Source organism: Lynx canadensis, chromosome D1, assembly GCF_007474595.2.
Source record: "Lynx canadensis isolate LIC74 chromosome D1, mLynCan4.pri.v2, whole genome shotgun sequence".
NCBI lineage: Eukaryota > Metazoa > Chordata > Mammalia > Carnivora > Felidae > Lynx > Lynx canadensis.
This window is the reverse complement of record NC_044312.2, coordinates 73,091,935-73,110,836: the sequence shown is the minus strand read 5'-3', so window position 1 is coordinate 73,110,836 and position 18,902 is coordinate 73,091,935. Positions and strand designations below refer to the sequence as shown.

General features: G+C 36.1%; 1 protein-coding gene across 1 annotated transcript; it reads right to left on the bottom strand.

Annotated features, from left to right (window-relative positions):
* Positions 1–3,652: 3,652 nt before the first annotated feature.
* CD1H11orf58 (chromosome D1 C11orf58 homolog) lies at positions 3,653–16,640 on the bottom strand. The gene is made up of 5 exons (XM_030330817.2): positions 16,399–16,640; positions 11,493–11,576; positions 8,481–8,541; positions 6,763–6,872; positions 3,653–5,309 (listed from the first exon to the last, which is right to left on the bottom strand). Exons 1-5 carry the CDS (start codon positions 16,459–16,461, stop codon positions 5,079–5,081), a joined length of 549 nt encoding a protein of 182 aa, XP_030186677.1. The 5' UTR covers positions 16,462–16,640; the 3' UTR covers positions 3,653–5,078.
* Between the last annotated feature and the right edge of the window lie 2,262 nt (positions 16,641–18,902).

The following is an 18,902-nucleotide window of genomic DNA, read 5'->3' as shown; positions in this document are numbered from 1 at the left end:
CCTAAGCTACATTAGATCATGTCACTCTAATCAAAAACTCTCTCCAATATCTTCTCAGATAAAATCCAAAGTTCATACCATGGCCTGATGATCTTATTCCTTACTGCTGTCTTTGAACTCATCCCACAACTCTTTGTGGCCCCTAGCTTATTCAATTACCTTCACTGCATCCCTTTATCCTGTTTTTTTTTTTTTTTTTTAAATTTTTTTTTTAATTTTTTATTTTTTTTTTATTTTTTTTTATTTTTGGGACAGAGAGAGACAGAGCATGAACGGGGGAGGGGCAGAGAGAGAGGGAGACACAGAATCGGAAACAGGCTCCAGGCTCCGAGCCATCAGCCCAGAGCCCGACGCGGGGCTCGAACTCGCGGACCGCGAGATCGTGACCTGGCTGAAGTCGGACGCTTAACCGACTGCGCCACCCAGGCGCCCCTATCCTGTTTTTTTAAAATATTTATCCCATCTGATGTTTATTGTGTCACCCCTCCACCAGAATGTAAGCCTCATTAAAGTGGGGACTGATTTTGTTCACCACTGTACTCCCAGTGGCTAGAACAATGCCTGACACATAGTAGGTGGTCAGTAAATATTTGCAGTTGATAAAACAATAAAAAGAAACTAACACAGGCGTTGTATGAGGATATTACAATAGAGAGGAAAAGATCAATAAAAATAGACAATAGATGAAGAGCACCAAAAAAAAAAAAAAATTGCCTCAAAGTAGTTGAGAATTATGATCAAAGATTTCATGATAACCTTATCTCTATAAAATAAGAGCAGACATCAGAAATAAAAGAGGATATGATGAAACAACAAAGAATGAAATGTGAACTGACAGAACTCAGGAAAAAATTACAATTCACAAAGATGAATATAAAATTGGAATGATAGAATATACAGTGCTCCACTCACAATAAGGGAGAATACAAAACAGGGATTAAAAATAAAGAAAAATGACGTGGAGATAGGAGATGCAACATGCACATAATTGGGAATTCCTAAAGGAGAAAATTTCTATTTTCTATTTTTATAGATGAAAGCACTGAGAAACCCCGCTCATATGAAGAATCAGTAATAGGTTTTAGAAACTTTTAGAAACTCAATCCTCTGAACTCTTGGAATCTAGGTCAAACATCATGTGATCTTTCATCAAAATGCATTTCTAGTAAATCAGCTGACAATTCACTTTAACTCTCTACTAATTTTATTGAAGGCATAGAACTGGAAACTACCTTCCATTCAGACTTCAGTATCAACAATATTCCAAATTGTCCCTTTGTTTGGAGCCTTGAAAGACTACCCACTAGGAAGATTAAACACTGTGAGGTTTGGAATGGTGGAGAGGTACGTCCTTTCTTTCCTCTACTGGAAAGTCTACCGTGAAAGGAGAGGCAGATTTCAGGGAGGTCAATTTAGGAACAGGAACATGTGGATGTATAAAAAGTGATTCTGTTGAACCCCTTCATGTACCCCAGAAGTGGATATTCATCTGAAGACTGCTAGTTAACAATGCCAAGTACTGCTAACAGGTCAAGAAAGGAATTAACTGAAAAATACGTTTTAGGAAAATGAGAATTATTGATTTGATGAAAGTAGTTTTCAAATAAATCGTGCCAAGGTTGGGTAGAAACCACACTGAAATGAATTGAGGAGGGAGAGAATGGCAGGAAGACAGTAAAAGAAGCAAGTTATTAAAATTGGATGTGGAAGGCATGAGATAGGATCACAAAAGCCTATGTATCATCTAGGAACAATTATTTTTAAGATATGTAATACTGTGGGGGGGGGTACAGATATTGACAAAAACGGGACAGTAGATTCAGAGATTGAAGACTCAAGGAAAATTAAAAGCATTAGGTTCACAAGAAGATGCAAAGAATTAACTATAGCTAGCATTTATTGAGCACTGAATACCTCCCAGTGTGAAAAAGCATTTAATGTGTTTTATCAGATTCTCACAGTAACATGGAAGGTAGTTGCTATTGCTATCCTCATTTAACAGGGAAAGGAGATCCAGAGAGGTCTAGTTATGCCCAAGGTCACTCAGCGTATTCACGATGGTGGTAGAGCTAGGCTGTGACCTAAAGGAGTGGACCTTTTCCATGGTTGTGAACTTAGAAGGCGAAACTTCTAGGAATTTTTGCCTGATAAAATCTATTTCTTATGTAAGCTAGAAGGCAAGGAAGGACATGTTAAGAATGAAGGAGAAAAGAGAGGGTCACAAGTTTATGAATAAAGGTTTGAAACAATCATTAAATGGGAGAAGAGTTGACTAAACAGTATTGATAACATGCAGCGTTGATGCCACTAACGCTTTAGTAATACTGGTTTGTACAGTTGGTCTTCTCCAGAAATAATCCATAGAGGGCTGGATATATCTAGGGATAGGATTTTCCAGGAAGGTATGACTGGAGATCATTTAGGATACTCTTAACAATGATATTGAATTGATAGACCAATTAAAAATCTAGACAGAGCTTATGAATGACAATGACCTAATTTGACCAAGTGTAAAGGAACAGAACTATCATGATCAGAGGTAATTTCTAAATTAGTGACTTCAGAGGTAAAGTTGTTTATAAATATTGGAAACATCCAGGATATGGTTGTTGTGGAGACAAAGTAATGGAACCAAAGCTCTGTAAGAAGTGGTCATTCAAGTTTAACCAGGTAGTTGAAAATATTTCAAGATTTACTCAAAGAACGTGACCTTTCTGTTCTCAAACTATTGTTTCATCAGAAAAACAATCACTTCAAACTTTCTTCTGTAACTTCCTTTCTTCCAGGTTTAAAAAATTACGGATTTGAGGACTTTTTACCTATTAATACACACAAAATTGGAAACTGTGTTCCTGAAAAACATTTCAATAAAAAGACTAAGTCATTGGCATAATAGGTAAACACTCAGAAGTGTATTTCAGGTAAGAAGTTATGACAGGGCAATTTGTCATTAAACTTTTGAATAGTCTTTCATTGCACAAAAATGTTATTTTCCCACCTGATACTTTAGTAGGAATATCAAGATGGCATGGCATCTGTCTTCCTTTAATGTCCCCCCCCCCCCCCGAATTTATTAAATTCAGGGGAGAAAAAAACACAACCCTGATGTTCATGCTTAAAAGATAGCCACGATGTTTAACGTGCTGCAGGGACACTAGGCCATATGGTGTCCTAAATTTATTCCAACCCTGAATTATGTAAATGTGCAATAATATATGAATTGGAATAAGAACTTCCCTACTTGGACAAGGTCTTCCAGTGTAGTTTAGAAGAAGGTTCTTCTGTTTACATATTAAGATTCACGACTTAACCCAGTATATTTAAACAGTAAGTTGATGAAAATACTTTTTAAAACATAATCCTGATTTCTCCCTTTTCCATTCTTAAACATAAGTCAGCCTTCATTTACTACTTTAGTTGTAATAAGCAACCCTAGAAACTAGATATTTGAAAATCTGTGGCAGGGACGCCTGGGTGGTTTAGTTGGTTAAGCATTCGACTCTTGATTTGGCTCAGGTCCTGAGTTCGAGTCCTGCATCAGGCTTTGTGCTCATAGTGTGGAACCTGCTTGGGATTCTCTCTCTTTCTGCCCCTCCCCCATTCACACGCTCACTCTTGCTCTTGCACTCAAACTTAAAAAATCTGTGGCCAATTGAAATTTGAATAAAGCAAAATGTATTCAAACCAAGTATCTATTAAATGTCATATATCCTCTCCACTCCCCACTGACTTGATATTTTACTCTGCAGGGTAGCACCTATTATAAAACAATACAAGAACTAAGTAAAAGCAAAAGCCAAATGTTGGGGATCTGATGTATGAACAGATTATATAAACCACTTATCACCTGTTCTAGTTGCTTACACTCCTAATATTTTAAATTTCAAAGTGACAAAGGAATTTTTTTTAAATCCAGCACATCCAACACATACTTAAATATCTAGATATATAAAAATTCACCAAACAGATTTTACTCAAGCCTTTGAACATGTTACTTAGAAACATTTTGGACCCAATTATTCAAAGATCATTGACTAGCCCATAATGCAGTTTGTCAGTCTGCTATACAGATCAACCACATAACACCAGTCAGAGGATTCTACTCTTACTCCCACAGAAGCAGCAATAAAATCAGAAAGCAATACTACTTTCCAGTAATTTGATAATCGAGGTAATAGTATTGGGATAAAATGAAGAGAATTTGTTTCAGCTTCTTCAATAAGCCTATTCCTCATTTTTAGATAATGAGGATGAAGGTATCACAAACCAAATATGGGAAACTGCTTTTCTTTATTGAGGGCTTAGGAAGAAAATTAACTTTGGTCACATATTACCATAAAAAAAAATCCAGTTTTACATATTCCTAAACAGGACCAAATAATCAGAGAAATAATTTCTTCTGTAAAAATTGGCCAAATTTATCAAAAATCTAACATACAATGTAATTCAAATTATATAAAGACTGCTTGGGATCATAGCATTCCAAAATGTATGATAGTTGCAACTCCATCTTAACCAGTGTGAAAGTATTTGCTCTCATGTTGCTTTGGTCCAAAAGAGTAGAGCTGAATCAGGAAGAGTAAACTAAGTACCTAATCTTTTGCAAACAATTTAGACTGTTATTGGCAGCAGAAATATCCATGATGAATAGTTCTACTACAACAAAGTATAATAACTGAATATTTTTCATGAACACATTACAGTATCAGATAAACTTCTTATAAGAGAAAAATATGAAGGAACAAAAAAGATGAAACAGCTACCACAAAAGTGTCTCCCCCGTAACTATCTGAAGGGGTAAAAAGGTGAGATTAGAGGTGTGATGATGCTAATATGAAAAGAAATTGAGTATCGTATTTATTTCTTATTTTATACAACTCTTACTCTTTACAAAAATGGTTAATAGTCATGCCCATAAAAGTGTAATCCATGGCATTTGAAAGCAAACACTCTTTGTAATTATTTAAAAGGGCCTTTTTAAAAATTATAATACAAAGGTCTGTGCTCTATAAGCAGTCCTCCACTGTGCATTATAACAATAAGGCTTACTTTTAATACAAAGACTAAGTGTTTGGGAGTTATGAACCACTGGATTTAACAAACATCATTTTATAGTTGCTTTTTGCATCTTTTTTGTTTTTGGGATCCTCCACTTCATCAGGGTGCTCAGTAGCTTGGAGTTCTTCAGCAGATTCTTCTTTCTCTGACTCTGAATCACTTTCAGAGTCATCTGGACTTTCAGGATCAGGTGAATCATCATCATCATCATCATCTCCAGCCACATCACCTTCTCCATCATGATCTTCTACCTATAAACATCAACCAAAAGGCTCTTCTTAAATACGATTACCCAGGACAAAAAACTGGGAAAGACCCTAATTTTTGTCACAGTCTTAAAACAGCTCACTCCCTAGCCATTAAAATCAAGTTTTAAGACTGCTATTATGATCAAGAGCTGCCAAGCGAAGACCTGAGGACTCCAGCATTGTCATGTTTTACATATTAGGACTTAACTAGGATTTTGTTCTAAGAAACCGCTTTGAATGGAGGGCCTGAGTGGCTCAGTCAGTTAAACGTCCAACTGTTGATTTTGGCTCAGGTCATCATCTCAGAGTCGGGAGATCCAACCCCGCATTGGGCTCTCCATTGGGCACGGAACCTGCTTGGGCAAGGATTCCTGCTCTCTCTCAAAAAAAAAAAAAAAAAAAAAAAAAAAAAAAAAAAAAAAAAAAAAAAAGAAACAGCTCTGAAGACCACTCACCTGCTCCCCTCCCTCTAGTTTGAAAGCTACTATATTATATCTTCCTGAAACAATATATATTTTTTGAAGTAAATAAGGCAAGTTAACCACTGACTCATGGAAATGTGGAAAAGTTATCAATGTTTTATGTATGACATTACTTTGGAGTAGTTAACCGGTAGTTATATTATGAATAAGGATCATGGAAAATAGAGAAAGAGGGGCGCGTGGGTGGCTCAGTTGGTTAAATGTCCAACTTTGGCTCAGGTTATGATCTCACGGCTTGTGGGTTTAAGCCCTGCATTGGGCTCTGTGCTGAAAGCTCAGAGCCTGGAGCCTGCTTCATATTCTGTCTCTCCCTCTGTCTCTGCCCCTCCCTTGCTCACACTGTGTGTCTCTCTCTCAAAAATGAATAAACATTGAAAAAAAAAAAAAGAAAAAAAAAAAAAAGAAAAAAAAAAAAAAAGAGAAAGAATCTCCTAAACTAGTATTTACAGGAAATACTTCCCCTAACCTGTATGTTGTTCATGCTTATTAAAGATATGCCCCGATGTATCTAAGTAGAATTTACAGTAAGCTTCTATCAGAAAACATTTGTAAAACTCACAAAAGTATCTCTTCCCATTATCTACAAAGACCTGTTTGGGCATACAGAAAATTAAGTAACTGTATAAAGAAAGCTTTCTACATAGGATTCTTTTTTTTTTCCCAAAAAATTTTTTACACTTATTTATTTTTGAGAGACAGAGAGAGACAGAGCGTGAGCAGGGGAGGGGCAAAGAGAGAGGGAGACACAGAATCAGAGGCAGGCTCCAGGCTCCGAGCAGTCAGCACAGAGCCTGACGCGGGGCTCGAACCCACAAACTGTGAGATCATGACCTGAGCTGAAGTCGGACGCTCAACCGACTGAGCCACCCAGGCACCCCTCTACATAGGATTCTTAATTGCTAGAGTAACCTAACAGATATAAAGATATCAATTTAGAAATTATCTTCCCATTTAAAGAAAATGTTAATTACTACCTCACTGAAGCCAAGTCCACAATGTCGTCGATATCTTCCTGATAATTTACTGTCCATACTTTGCTGATATTGAGACTCCAGTTCTTCATTAATTTTCTTGTCTTCTTCCCCTGCATGTCCAGTGTACTTTGGTTATGTTTCAGTCAAATTAATAAAAACATTTGATTACACAAAAAACCCATATTACAGATGCTATTATATTCAGGGCTGATTTCTCTGTGACTAATTTTATAATGAATTTTGTGGATAGGTTTCTCTATACCATAGGTAGTTACCTAACAGGCATAAAATAATTGAAAGATGTATTTATGATTACTTCTTTAGTAACAACCCTCTAAACTACAAGTGTTTATAAAAGATGAAGAACTTATATTTTTTTACGTGAGAACTTAAACCCAGACCCACAGTCTCAAAACTGAAGTTCAGATACTGTAAATACTAATTACTAAGAACTTTGGGCCTTAGATGTTTTATAGTTTATTTATAGTCTAATAAATAACCATTCTCTTGAAAGTTAGAGTTTTCTCCCACATTCAAAAAACCACCAACAAACAAAAGCTTCTGTCTTTGAACAGAAACAATGAAAAGGCAGGCAACTCTGTTCAGAGAATGGATAAGTAAAATGACACTGTAATGGCTCTACTTTCTTACATATCAGTTTACTGAAGCAACATAAACTCCTTTAAAATTCTGTTGTTATTACGTACCATTTGATGCATTATTTTTATATATACTGTGGCTTATGTAAATTATGAAGCAGTATACTAAACTACCTATGAACTTACTACTCAAGAACTAGAGCATTACTAATGCCATCAAAGCTTTGTGAGTATGCCATTTTAATTTGTAAATGAGAAATTTCATTTTAATCATAAATGGTAGTGTCTGCATTATTTTTATTCATAAATTCTACAGTTTTAAAGAATAAATGCAGCAGTTAAATAGTTTTCCATTCTGCAAAGCTCAGGGATTCTTTTTGCCTTTTCTACCAATGCAAATCAATTTAAAATAATTGTTTAACATGAGAAAAATGAAACACCTATTAATTTTCAAAAATGTGCTACATATTCTAGGTCAGTATAAGGTGAATTTAAATAATTTAACTAGAAGATTTGTTAAATATGATCCAGATCATTATACCCTGTTATTAATAATGTCCAAGATTAGGGTCAATTTTAAGTAGGAGAAAATTTCATTTGACAGCAGCTTGAATTCAAATCCAAACTCTTCATTTTCAGCTTTTACTTGAAAGGTTTTTTATCTAAAATTAAAAGTTAATTTCTTCAGGCTTTGCAACAAGTTTATATTCTTTAAGGATTTCAAAATAAAACTTAGTGAATAAGTTCAAAACCAGTTTAATATACCAACTAGAACACCATACGTTAAATAATTTATAAAATAAAATACATAAATTCAATACATACCGTAATTAGCATTATGAGTCATAAAACCTCACTATAATTAAAATGTTATAAATCAGTAAAAATGAAGACAGAAAAAAGTTTCTTAGTTAGAATATCATTGATATATACTCTCAAATATTTAAAAACTAAAGTATATGCTAATTGTTACATGATATACACGTTTACATATACATTTCCAATTCTAATATTTTAACCACGAATACAATTATACAAGTCAGAATATCCTGAAATACATACAAATATTTCATATTCCAAATCTAGCATTACCTCTTAAATTATATTTTACTTTCTTACCTGTTCGGAAGTGAGATGTTGATTTGTGATCTCCTATAACAAGACGTCCAGTATGTTCTTTCTGTAAGAAAGTAGAAAATATACTACAATTTGAGACCACTAATTTAAAATAATTTATGAGTGTCTACTATGTGCCCAACACTGTTCCAGGCTTCTGGGATACAGCAAAGAAAAAGAACCAAATTGAGATCCATAGCTTTATAGAACTTACATTCTAGCAAAGGTAGAGATAAGGAAGGGAAATGAAATCAATAAGCAAATATATAGTATGTTAGAAGCTTGTGTCATTAAAACAAATACACAGAGCAGAGAAAGAAGTAGAGAGTATGTTGAGATCATGCTGGAATTTCAAATAGGATAGAAAACTAAAAAATTGAGTCGATATAAACATTTTCTTTCCTAAAAGGCCAATTAATGGGTTGCTTTAACTCTCCCACCTCCTCTTTCTGATCCTCAGGCACATCTCATAGGGAGAAAACAAATGAAATTATTTAGCTTGATAAAAATGAAGTAACTGACAGACTTATAATAAACAAAGAGTATACAAAATAAAAATAATCACTATATCACAATCAAATATCCAGCTATTATTTGACTACAATAAATACCCTATCTTAAACTGTCAAAAAGAACAGAATTTAAAATAATCTAATTCTATAAAACATAAAAATAAATCCTGATTCAACATTACTAATTATCAGGCTACATAATTACTCTCAATTACCAGTTACAACCCACTCTTTATAGTTCATATAGATCAATGACTCAATATACTGCTTCTTTAGATTGCAGAAGACACCCCATTAACAAGACTTGAAAATATATAATGCATCAAGTTATTTGAGGATGAGGACAGTAGTGCACTGGTCTATTTATACTTTCAGTTGGTTCTCCCTCTGACCAGTAAAATACTCATGGTAGCTGGCTAGGCTTAGGAATATAAATATACTCGGTGGCCACAAAACAGAATAAATCTAAACAGTCTATATAAAAGATCAAAGCTACAATCTTGACCTTTCTAGGAAAGAATTTAACATATGCTAAAGAAATGAATTACTAGTAGCCAAATTTCTTCTTCTTAATTGTTTGATTTGTTCTCCCCCCCCCAACCCCCAATTTTAATGAGATATATTTGACTACTGGTAGCTAAATTTCATACACTTTATGTTAGGGGATTCTTCCTAAATACTTGAAGAGTTTTCATTCTACTAGGTTGAGTATGCCCCCTAAATTATTACTTTACATACTCTTAGCAAATATTTTATTTGCGTGAATCAAGAGTAACTTCACAGTACTTTCTAGGATACATTACAAATTAAAAAAAATTTTTAATGTTTATTTTTGAGAAGGAGGGAGCATACATGTGAGTGGGGGAGGGGCAGAGAGAGGGAGACAGCATCTGAAGAAGGTTCTGCACCATCAGCACAGAGCCCAATGGGGAGTTTGAGCTCATGAACCGTGAGATCACGACCTAAGCCAAAATCAAGAGTTGGATGCTTTACCAACTGAGCCACCCAGGCACCCCAATAAATTACAAAATTGTTGGGAAATCTGAATTAATGAGATATTATACAAATGAATCCTTATTTAGGCCTTACTGTGTTGCATGATGTCTCCCTACCCTGAACCCCATTGTTCTAGTCTGGCTAACTCCTCTTCGTTTTACCAATTCTATTTCTGGAATGCTTTCTTGTACCATTGAGGCAGTTAGCTACCCTTGTCTGCTCATTCACAGCACTATGCGCATAGTTCTTTCACAGCAATTATAATTCTACATTATCTGGTTTCCTGTACATGAAGGCTCTAAACACATGTTAATGATCTATGTGATCCAAGACCTAGTATACAGTACCTGGCACAGAGTAGACAGCCAATAATTGTTGGTTAACGAGTAAGATAAAAATGTGTGTCCACACACAGACCTGTAGACAAAGGTCCACAGCAGTACCATTCATAAGAGCCAAAGAGTGGAAAACCCCAAGCGTCCATCAACAATGAGGGGATTAAAAAAAATTGTTGGTAAAATATATGAATGAGTCCCTGTATGAATAAAGACAAAGTGCAGAATTTAGTTTTGACGAACTTAACCGACTGAGCCACCCAGGCGCCCTGTTGACGAGCTTAAAAGAGAAAAGTTTTCTTATTTTATCCACATTTGGTTTGCACAAAGATTTTTGGGACAATGTTAGGAAAATAAATTTACTTGCTTATACAAAATAAATACCTAGAGATACCTGTATTTGCATGTAAAAATTATTGCTAGGAACAAGAGGTATTTTCTCCACTAATGTTTTCCTGGCACCCATGGCTTATATTTCCTACTGTGATAATGAAACTGAAAGGGATTTCAAAATATACTGAAAATTCTAAAAATTAAGTTTTGGGGGCACCTGATGGTTCACTCAGTTGCGCGTCTTGACTCCTGATTTCAGTTCAGGTCATGATCTTAGTTCATGAGATCGAGCTCCACATCAGGCTCCACAACAGGTTCTGAGCTGACAATGCAGAGTCTGTTTGAGATTCTCTCTCTCCTCTCTACTCCTACCCTGCTTGCACTCTCTCTCTCAAAATAAATGAATAAACATTAATAAAAATTTTTTTAAAAATTAAATTTTTGATAAAAGCTTGGTTACTACGTCAAAGGCTGGCGAGAGCTATAAAATATGAAAGGACTACCATTTGGTGTCCCCAGAAATACCTTCTATTAAATCATTAGGCTAACAGATAGCCAATCATAAACTTTGTTCCACTGCAATCTCCTCAAACCAAAGTTTTTCTCTGTTCAATCTCTAAGCCTTACTGCCCCGTGGCACTGAGAATCCTGTAAGTGGTTCAGAAATAGTATACATTTTAAGTGTTTGGTTAGGTCAGCTGTGTTTCCCAAAGCCAAAAGTAATAATGCAGACCAAGAAAATGAGATCCAAATATACTGTCTGGGTCATTCAACAGACAAAATAAGGGTATTACTTTCACAGAAAAGACTTTAAAAAATATATACTGTTTGATGCTTACCTTTCCTGCGCCCATAAGTCTCAAGAACTTTTGTTTTCTTTCCTCATTACCTAAGTCTGCTGCTTCCCAATTGCTAGATCCAAGCTGCAAAAGAAATTTGCCAATTAATTTTTTTGCACAATAAATACTTAAATATTTAAAGTCTACCCATAACTCCCAATGAGTTTTTTTTTTCCCCTCCCTGTCATTTTTAACTATAAACAGGGCTCACTGTTTTTGTTTAGGAAGTTAAGCACATACATCATATTCAAACTTAAATATACTCCTTTTCTGTTACCTCAAGGCAGAATCCTTTAGTTCTTTTGCAGCCAGAGCTCTGAATTCTCAAAAGTCTGCATTTATCAGAATCACCTGGAGGGTGTATTAAAACCCAAACTACTACGCTATAACCCAGGAATTTTAGATCTAGTAAGTGTGGGGTGGGGCTCAAGGATTTCATTTCTAACAAATTCCTAAGTGAAGATGATGCTGTTGATGTTGACATGGGAACCACACTTTGAGACCTACTACCTTGAAGCCTTGCAGGGCCCTAGAGTACCTAGGATTTTGAACCCAGAGGCTGCCACAGTTGTTAGTTGGAGTTAGTTGGGCTTTAGTGATATTCTAAGAACAGTGTAACATCAGAATCTAATGGACCCAATTTTAGGTTTTCAGTTTCTATTTTGTGCAGTTTTAGTTATCTGTGAGGATTGATATGTTAAGACTTATCAATTCTTTCCTAAAGGTCTTCTGAAGAACAGAAAACTTATTTTAAAAAACAGTAAAACTCATTCTACCCTATAATTATCAAATGGTCAGTTGAGCCCTTTTACAAATCTAAGAATTACGGAATCCTAGTGATCATATTTTTCCCTACATTTTGAAACAAAGGTAGGAAATATTTCATTATGATTCATTAGTTATTGCCAACTATGCTAAAAATGACCAAAACAAGAAAACAGAAAAATGGTAGAAGAGTTTTCTCATGTTGTCCAAAGTACTGCATCATCTTTCAAGATATCACTCCTCTGTTGTGTGCTTCTAGCTGTCACGGACAGAGTTGAGAGCCCAAAATTTTTCACTTCTACTCCTAATGGCAACTGGGTAAAAAGTGAAAACTGACAGCAGTCATTTCACAATTATTAGATGAATAAAATGAATGCAAAATGGTAGGTGGTGTACCCTAAACTAACAATGGCAAAATTAACTGTATATGCAAAACTCTTAGACTATGAATTTTTGGATGATGAAACACTAGATGACTTTTCTCCAACCCAGGAATCAACAAGAGACAAAGGAAAAAAAAGAAAGAAAAAAAAAAAAAAAGACAAAAAAATATGGCACTCTTATCTAAAGAGTCATTCAGCAGGGAGGACTTCATCTTGCAATACTGTGCAATAAGAGCCTGAACTATCCTGTTTTTCTAAAAATATGTATGCCTGTTTCATCTCTTATGGTATTTATAACCAAAATTTACTTGATAGCATTTGAAACTGGACAGTGCTGAAGGCAGATATGTATACAAAGGTGACTGGAAGAAATGTGGAAATTAAAACATTCATTGGATTCAACTTTGTAATTGAGTTTATAATCTAAAAATGAAATTGTTTAAAAATATGGAGCAAAGATGACAACCCCCATTTTCAACACAAAATCATGAGCACAAAGGTTTAAATTCTTCAAGTATTGTATTCTGATGATGCAAATGCTAGAACTGCAAACAATAATAAAACTAAAATCTATTAGAAATTTAAAATCTGAAATTATATGTTCCAATTTTACACACAACTGACAAGCAGTTAGCTGTATTCAGAGGCTGCTAATCATTTTGGGTAAATATGTCACGAAAATCAGGAAACTGTGTAACAGAAATTTGGGTTTGCTATGTTTACATTCATATTAAAATTTTCAATAAAATTGTTTTTTGCTGTCTTTATTCTTCTGGGAATTATCTGTAGCAGATTTACAGAATATAAAAGAAATGATGGTGACCATTTCTCTGAGGATATGAGAGTTAAAGTATTTGTACAACAATAGACACTCACTGATGGTCCTTTAAATTCCTTTTGGTTGGGAGCTTATATGCTTTCATGATTTTGGCTACCTAACTTGCAGAGCTCTACTTTCCATCTGACAACTCATATCTTTTTATAAGCCAGTTAATTCTTAACTATTTCTGGCTGAACATAGTTAAGAAATAAAAGGCAAAGTACTAGTGAAGCTTAAGTTCTGATTCTCACTACATCACTTGCTCTCTGTGAGCCTGGACCTAGCATTTAATTTCTTAGTTTTCATTCCTTATCTACATTAAGAAACTTCTTTAAAAGACTATCTTAATAACAAAACCCAAGAACTGCATAGTGTTTTACAACTTACAAATGACTGTTCACTTCCATTCTCTCAAGAATCCATTTAATAAATAAGAACACTGAGGCAAAGGGACTTAAAAACTTAAGTTGCTTACTCCGATCCTCTTGCCTTAAGTTTTTTGCTCTTTCCACATCATATTGTACATGATCAAATGGGACAGAATACGTGGAAGTACTTTTTGAACTACAGTTATAAAAGTTATGGAATCAAGGTAAAAACAAAACTGTCTAAAAGCCAAAACTTTTCTGAACCATTTCTATTAAAAGAGCAAGTATCTTCAATGTCTTTACATAAGTAATCCTATCCTTTACAATATCTGATCCTAATGTTTTTTCCAATCAAGTCCTGGTTCTTCCTTTCAAAGACATTAGCATACAACACCAAGTACCTTGCCCAAATGCTGCATTCTCAAAAGCTCATGGATGCCTGATAGATTCTTAGAGGGTCTCCATGAGTTACTACAATTAACTTCCCCTCTCCTCCTACTTCCTACATAGCTTTCATTTCTTCAAACCAATGAGGCCATTTTTAAATTCTTTACTCTTAAAACCTTTTAGTACAGAATTACAGTCAATTTACCTCCTCCTGAATACATATGCTAGTAACTCTTAGAATTTACTTCTAACACTGTCAGCATTTTCTTAGAGCTGGATTCCATGTTTAATACCTACTTTTAATATCTCTCAAAATGTGTTACCCTCATTTAATATGTGAGGTCAGTAGGCAAAAAAAAAAAAAAAAAAAAACTTTATCTTTTACATGCAATGGATGCTCATTAGAAATTGATGACCAACTACAACTTTAATTATAATTGATTTTCTACAATTTAGGTATGTATTTCAAAAGTATATTTTTAAATTCTGTATACAGCATTTAAAATATTTTTAAAAGAAGTACTTAAAGATAACTCCCAATTACCAGTAAAATACTCACCTGAAAGAAACTGACTTAAAAAAAAACACTATCAAAAGACAAGTTACTCTATTGCACTTTAACATAAAATTAGCAACATAATCATTTTTAGAGTCTGTTAAAGTTGCAGGGCCTAATCCTGAATTGCAACTATAACCATCTCCTTCAACTGACAATGCTTATAAAATTGGAAAAGATCTTAAAGGTCATCTAGTTTAAACTGATCCCATCAGACAGAAGCTGTTAGAGTTAATTACTTAATCCCTTTAACTTTGTTAAATTACCTAACATCAAGAGTTTTCTGTTAAGCTAAAAGATTGTTTCTGAGTCTAGCAAAACAGGTGCCACAGTTAAATACCACGAGGAAAACACTGTAATAGCTTTTAAAATGGCACCCAGGTTACTCAAATGCCTTTAGACAAATGCCTGACAAGTACTGGATTGCCATATTAACAAGATCTAAAGCCAGAAGCAGGTAAGAACATGGCACATGAAAAAATCTCTCATTATGTAATTATTCACCTCCAAATCTTTACTGATTACTAATCTTTCTGCAGAGCTAAATTTAATTTAAGGACCTTGGTATTCTAGTCTTAACACCAACCACCACCCATCCAAAGTGGGGTGGGTCTTAACATCGTCTCATTTGCTACAACTTATATACAACAGTAGTCTTTAATGAGCTTTTTAATGGTTCACCAAGGAAGGTATTATGAAAGGCACTGAACTGCACTATAGAAATAAAGAACTCTACATGTTCAGAAATTAATAGTGCTTTAAACAATAAGTGAAAGAAAACTAGATGTCGTCCTTTTATCATCCTTAAAAATGGCATTTCGATGCCCCCCGCGCCCCAAAATTTCTCAATCAACGTTCCCAAGGCGTTTATTCATTGTATGAAGGACCTAGTTTTCCGTTTACTGCAGTCTCCATGACACTGCGCTAAGAGCCAGGACAAATATACAAAAAGACTTAGGGACAAGCACCGTCCTTCATTTTTGAATTCCCAACACCTGGCATAGCAGTAAATATTTAATGGATTACTTTAAGGAATGGTTTGCTATTTAAGCTGACAAGCTTTGGGTTGGGGGGCGGGGGAGAAAGGTGGCTGAAATCAAAATGGGCTTCTAGGTCTTAACATCTTAGACCTCGCCACCATGCGTCAGTACGAAATTACTCCCCTGGTACAATATTCGGTTCAATACTGTTTTCCGTTTACTCTTTATAGTACATTGCAAAAGTAATAACGGCCGGAAAATCTGTCCAAACGTGCACCACATCTTGACATTGTCACAGGATCATTTTAAAGCTCAAACAGGGAGGATCCTGCCATCCCTATCCTAACTAGAAAGGCCCAACAAAGAAGCTTCATCGGCCCCCAAATAAGCTACTCGACCCTCTTAGGACTTCCTTTCTCGAACCCCCTTCCTACGCAGGTCTCTGGCTCTTAGGGTGTAGACCTCTTAAACCTTCCGACACTCAATTAAGGAAGGGAGACATTTCCCAGTCATTCTTCTGGTTCCTCCCCCTCGGCCCTCCCCCTTCGGGCCACCTCAGACGCTTCCTCTTGCTTAATCCACCCTTCCCGGCCTACCCCAGCCTTTAGTAGGCCTCAACCCTCATCCACTCCGCCATTGTTATTTACATCGTCGTCTGGGGAGGCTGAACGCTTCACCCCGTGCGGATGGGACTCCCTGGCAGCACTCATCGTTGCGGAGACCCCGACGGGCAACGCCGAACCCACTCGCCGTTCTCTTCAGCCCCAGCACCAGCAGCCTGCAACCTGCCACGGGCCCAAGCAGCGCCACTCCAGAACGCAGAGCCCCTCCAGGCCTTCTCCGCCACAGTCGTCACCGCCGCGGCTACTCGCCACTACGGAGCACTCTGGCAGTTGTAGTTTTCCGGCTCAATCCATACCGACTAGAACGTACGGGATGGATGGGGCAACTAAAACTACAATTCCCAGGAAGCTCAGCGGCGCAGACCGCGCTGTGTGGCGGGAGTGCCCTCTGAAGCTCCGCCTTCATGGGCTGGTGGAGGGAGCTTTCCCGCGGATGGGTATGGCGGTGAGCGTTCGTTTAAAGCTTCGTTGCCACAGAAAGAGCCTTAGCGGCTTCGTCGCCACAGAAAGAGGGTTTCTCACTATGAGATGCTGCCCTACTGACAGAGCGTCTGTCATAGTTAAGCACCGAAGTTTAAATGTAATGTTTGGAGATTATTGAATCCTCACGGATACCCTCCACCCGCAACGAAACCCTTAAAAAAAAATGGCTTCTACTGTTTCCATCCGGGCGTTCTCTATTGCTCTTAAGGGATTTCTAGGTGATCGGCGGTGCGGCTTTCTAGAAGATTCTGATGAATATTTTTGCCGCTATCTCATTCTCACTGAAATGAGTTCAGTGTGGTGCTGGTTAATTGGCTATTATTGAAACTTGGGTCCACTTGAGGGAATTCTGTAAGCTGTACACACATCTCTGTGTGAAGTGACCCTCCCTGCTGGTAATTAGGCATTGTACCTTTGAGGCCTTCACCAAGTGGAGTCCGTCTCAGCCAGAAAGCCCTGTATCTTTTATGTTCCTCAGAAAAGCTTTTTTGTGTGTTGAGGTGAAATTCACAACAAAATTAACCACTTTAAGGTGTACAATTAAGTGGCCTTTGGTACATTCGCAGTGTTGTGCAACTATTACCTCTGTCTAGTTCCAAGACCCCAAAAGGTCCGCCCCCTGCCACCCCAGCGGCCACTAGTCTGAGCCACTAGCTCAGCACTTTCTCAGCGGCCACTAGCACTTTCTGAGCTGTATCTAAAGATTTTATTCAGATACTGAAGATTCATTCATGCAGTATTAAGGTATCTGAATGTTTGACCAGGCCTGAATCTGGCTACCTTCAACCCTAACATTCTGTCAGGATCCTTGTCCTTACTTACTCTGAAGCTTTCTGACCTTGAACAATATTTTTTTCTTTTTAAGCAAAAATCAGTAAATCATATGATAGTATAGCTTTAGTGTGCACTTTGGTGATGAGAGCAGCCTGTGAAACTGCCAATTAGCTTCTGAATTTAGCAATTACTCTAGCTTGACTGCCTGTGTAGAAATGGTTTTACCTTTCTAGATTTCATATGATCCCTGTACCATTTACAGAACTGTGACCAGTGGAAGAGAATTAATTTATGCAGTCATATATCCAAATTTTGCTCCTTTATTTTGGAAGCAAAGAAATAACAATGCTAATTAGGGTTATGTGAAAAAAAACCTCACTCATATTTTATAACCAAGCAAGGGCACCTTAATCAATTAGATCTGTGGTAATAAAACATAAATCAAGGAGGGGAAGAGTAAACCCATGAGGAGAAAAAGTATTTTGGCAAAGTAGTTATTTGTTGTTTACTATGAATTAAAATATATATTAACTGATTCTACAAAGATTTTGTGAATATACTTACAATGAAATTACAGTTAATTTACAGAATTTTCTAGGATGGACTACAGTTTACATCCAAAGGGTTTGACAGACTATAAACACACACAATTTATAACTTAGCTTTATAAATAAACAAATGGGGAGGCCGAATAGGTATTTTGGAACTGCTAAAAGAATTCAGAAGTAAAAAAGGACTATCAATAAGGCTAGTAGTTACTAAATACTTATAACTTAAATTGGGGAAAGTCCAGAAGAGTTTAATGAGCTAGCAACCTGTCTTTTATTTCTTCACCAGAATTGTTGGCACCTGGATGACTAAATCTTCAAGTTGTCATAAATCAAGATCACAAGCCAAAGAGTAACATAGGAAATAAAAAAGACTGGATCATTTTATCAGATTTTACTGTTTCGTATACAGAAGGCTATATGGGTAAGGATGAAATATTAGTGTAATAGAATTCATATATGGCACAAAAACTCAGTAATAATCTTACTCCTTATTTTGTAAAGACAAGAAGATACTCTGTCCCAGGTATAACTCTGAAATACGTTCTTCAGGATTGTGACTGTTCCATCTTAAATTTTTGTTTCTGTATCTTCTGTCACAGTGCATGCCAAAGAGTAGTTAATAAGTTTTTTTGAATTAATACAGGAAGTATGAAGTTATATAATAATGTAACAGAGTGGTACCTCATATAAGTCCTAGAAGCCTAGAAATGTTCTTTATCG

What these genes read in the sequence shown, in the direction of transcription:
- CD1H11orf58 (XM_030330817.2), bottom strand. Translation starts at nt 16,461, where the DNA reads ATGAGTGCTGCCAGGGAGTCCCATCCGCACGGGGTGAAGCGTTCAGCC. An exon ending in CAGCCTCCCCAGACGACGAT is followed by an intron (nt 11,577 to 16,398) that starts GTAAATAACAAT and finishes TTTCTTTTGCAG; the next exon opens with CTTGGATCTAGCAATTGGGA. An exon ending in GTGGACTTGGCTTCAGTGAG is followed by an intron (nt 5,310 to 6,762) that starts GTAGTAATTAAC and finishes TGATGTTTATAG; the next exon opens with GTAGAAGATCATGATGGAGA.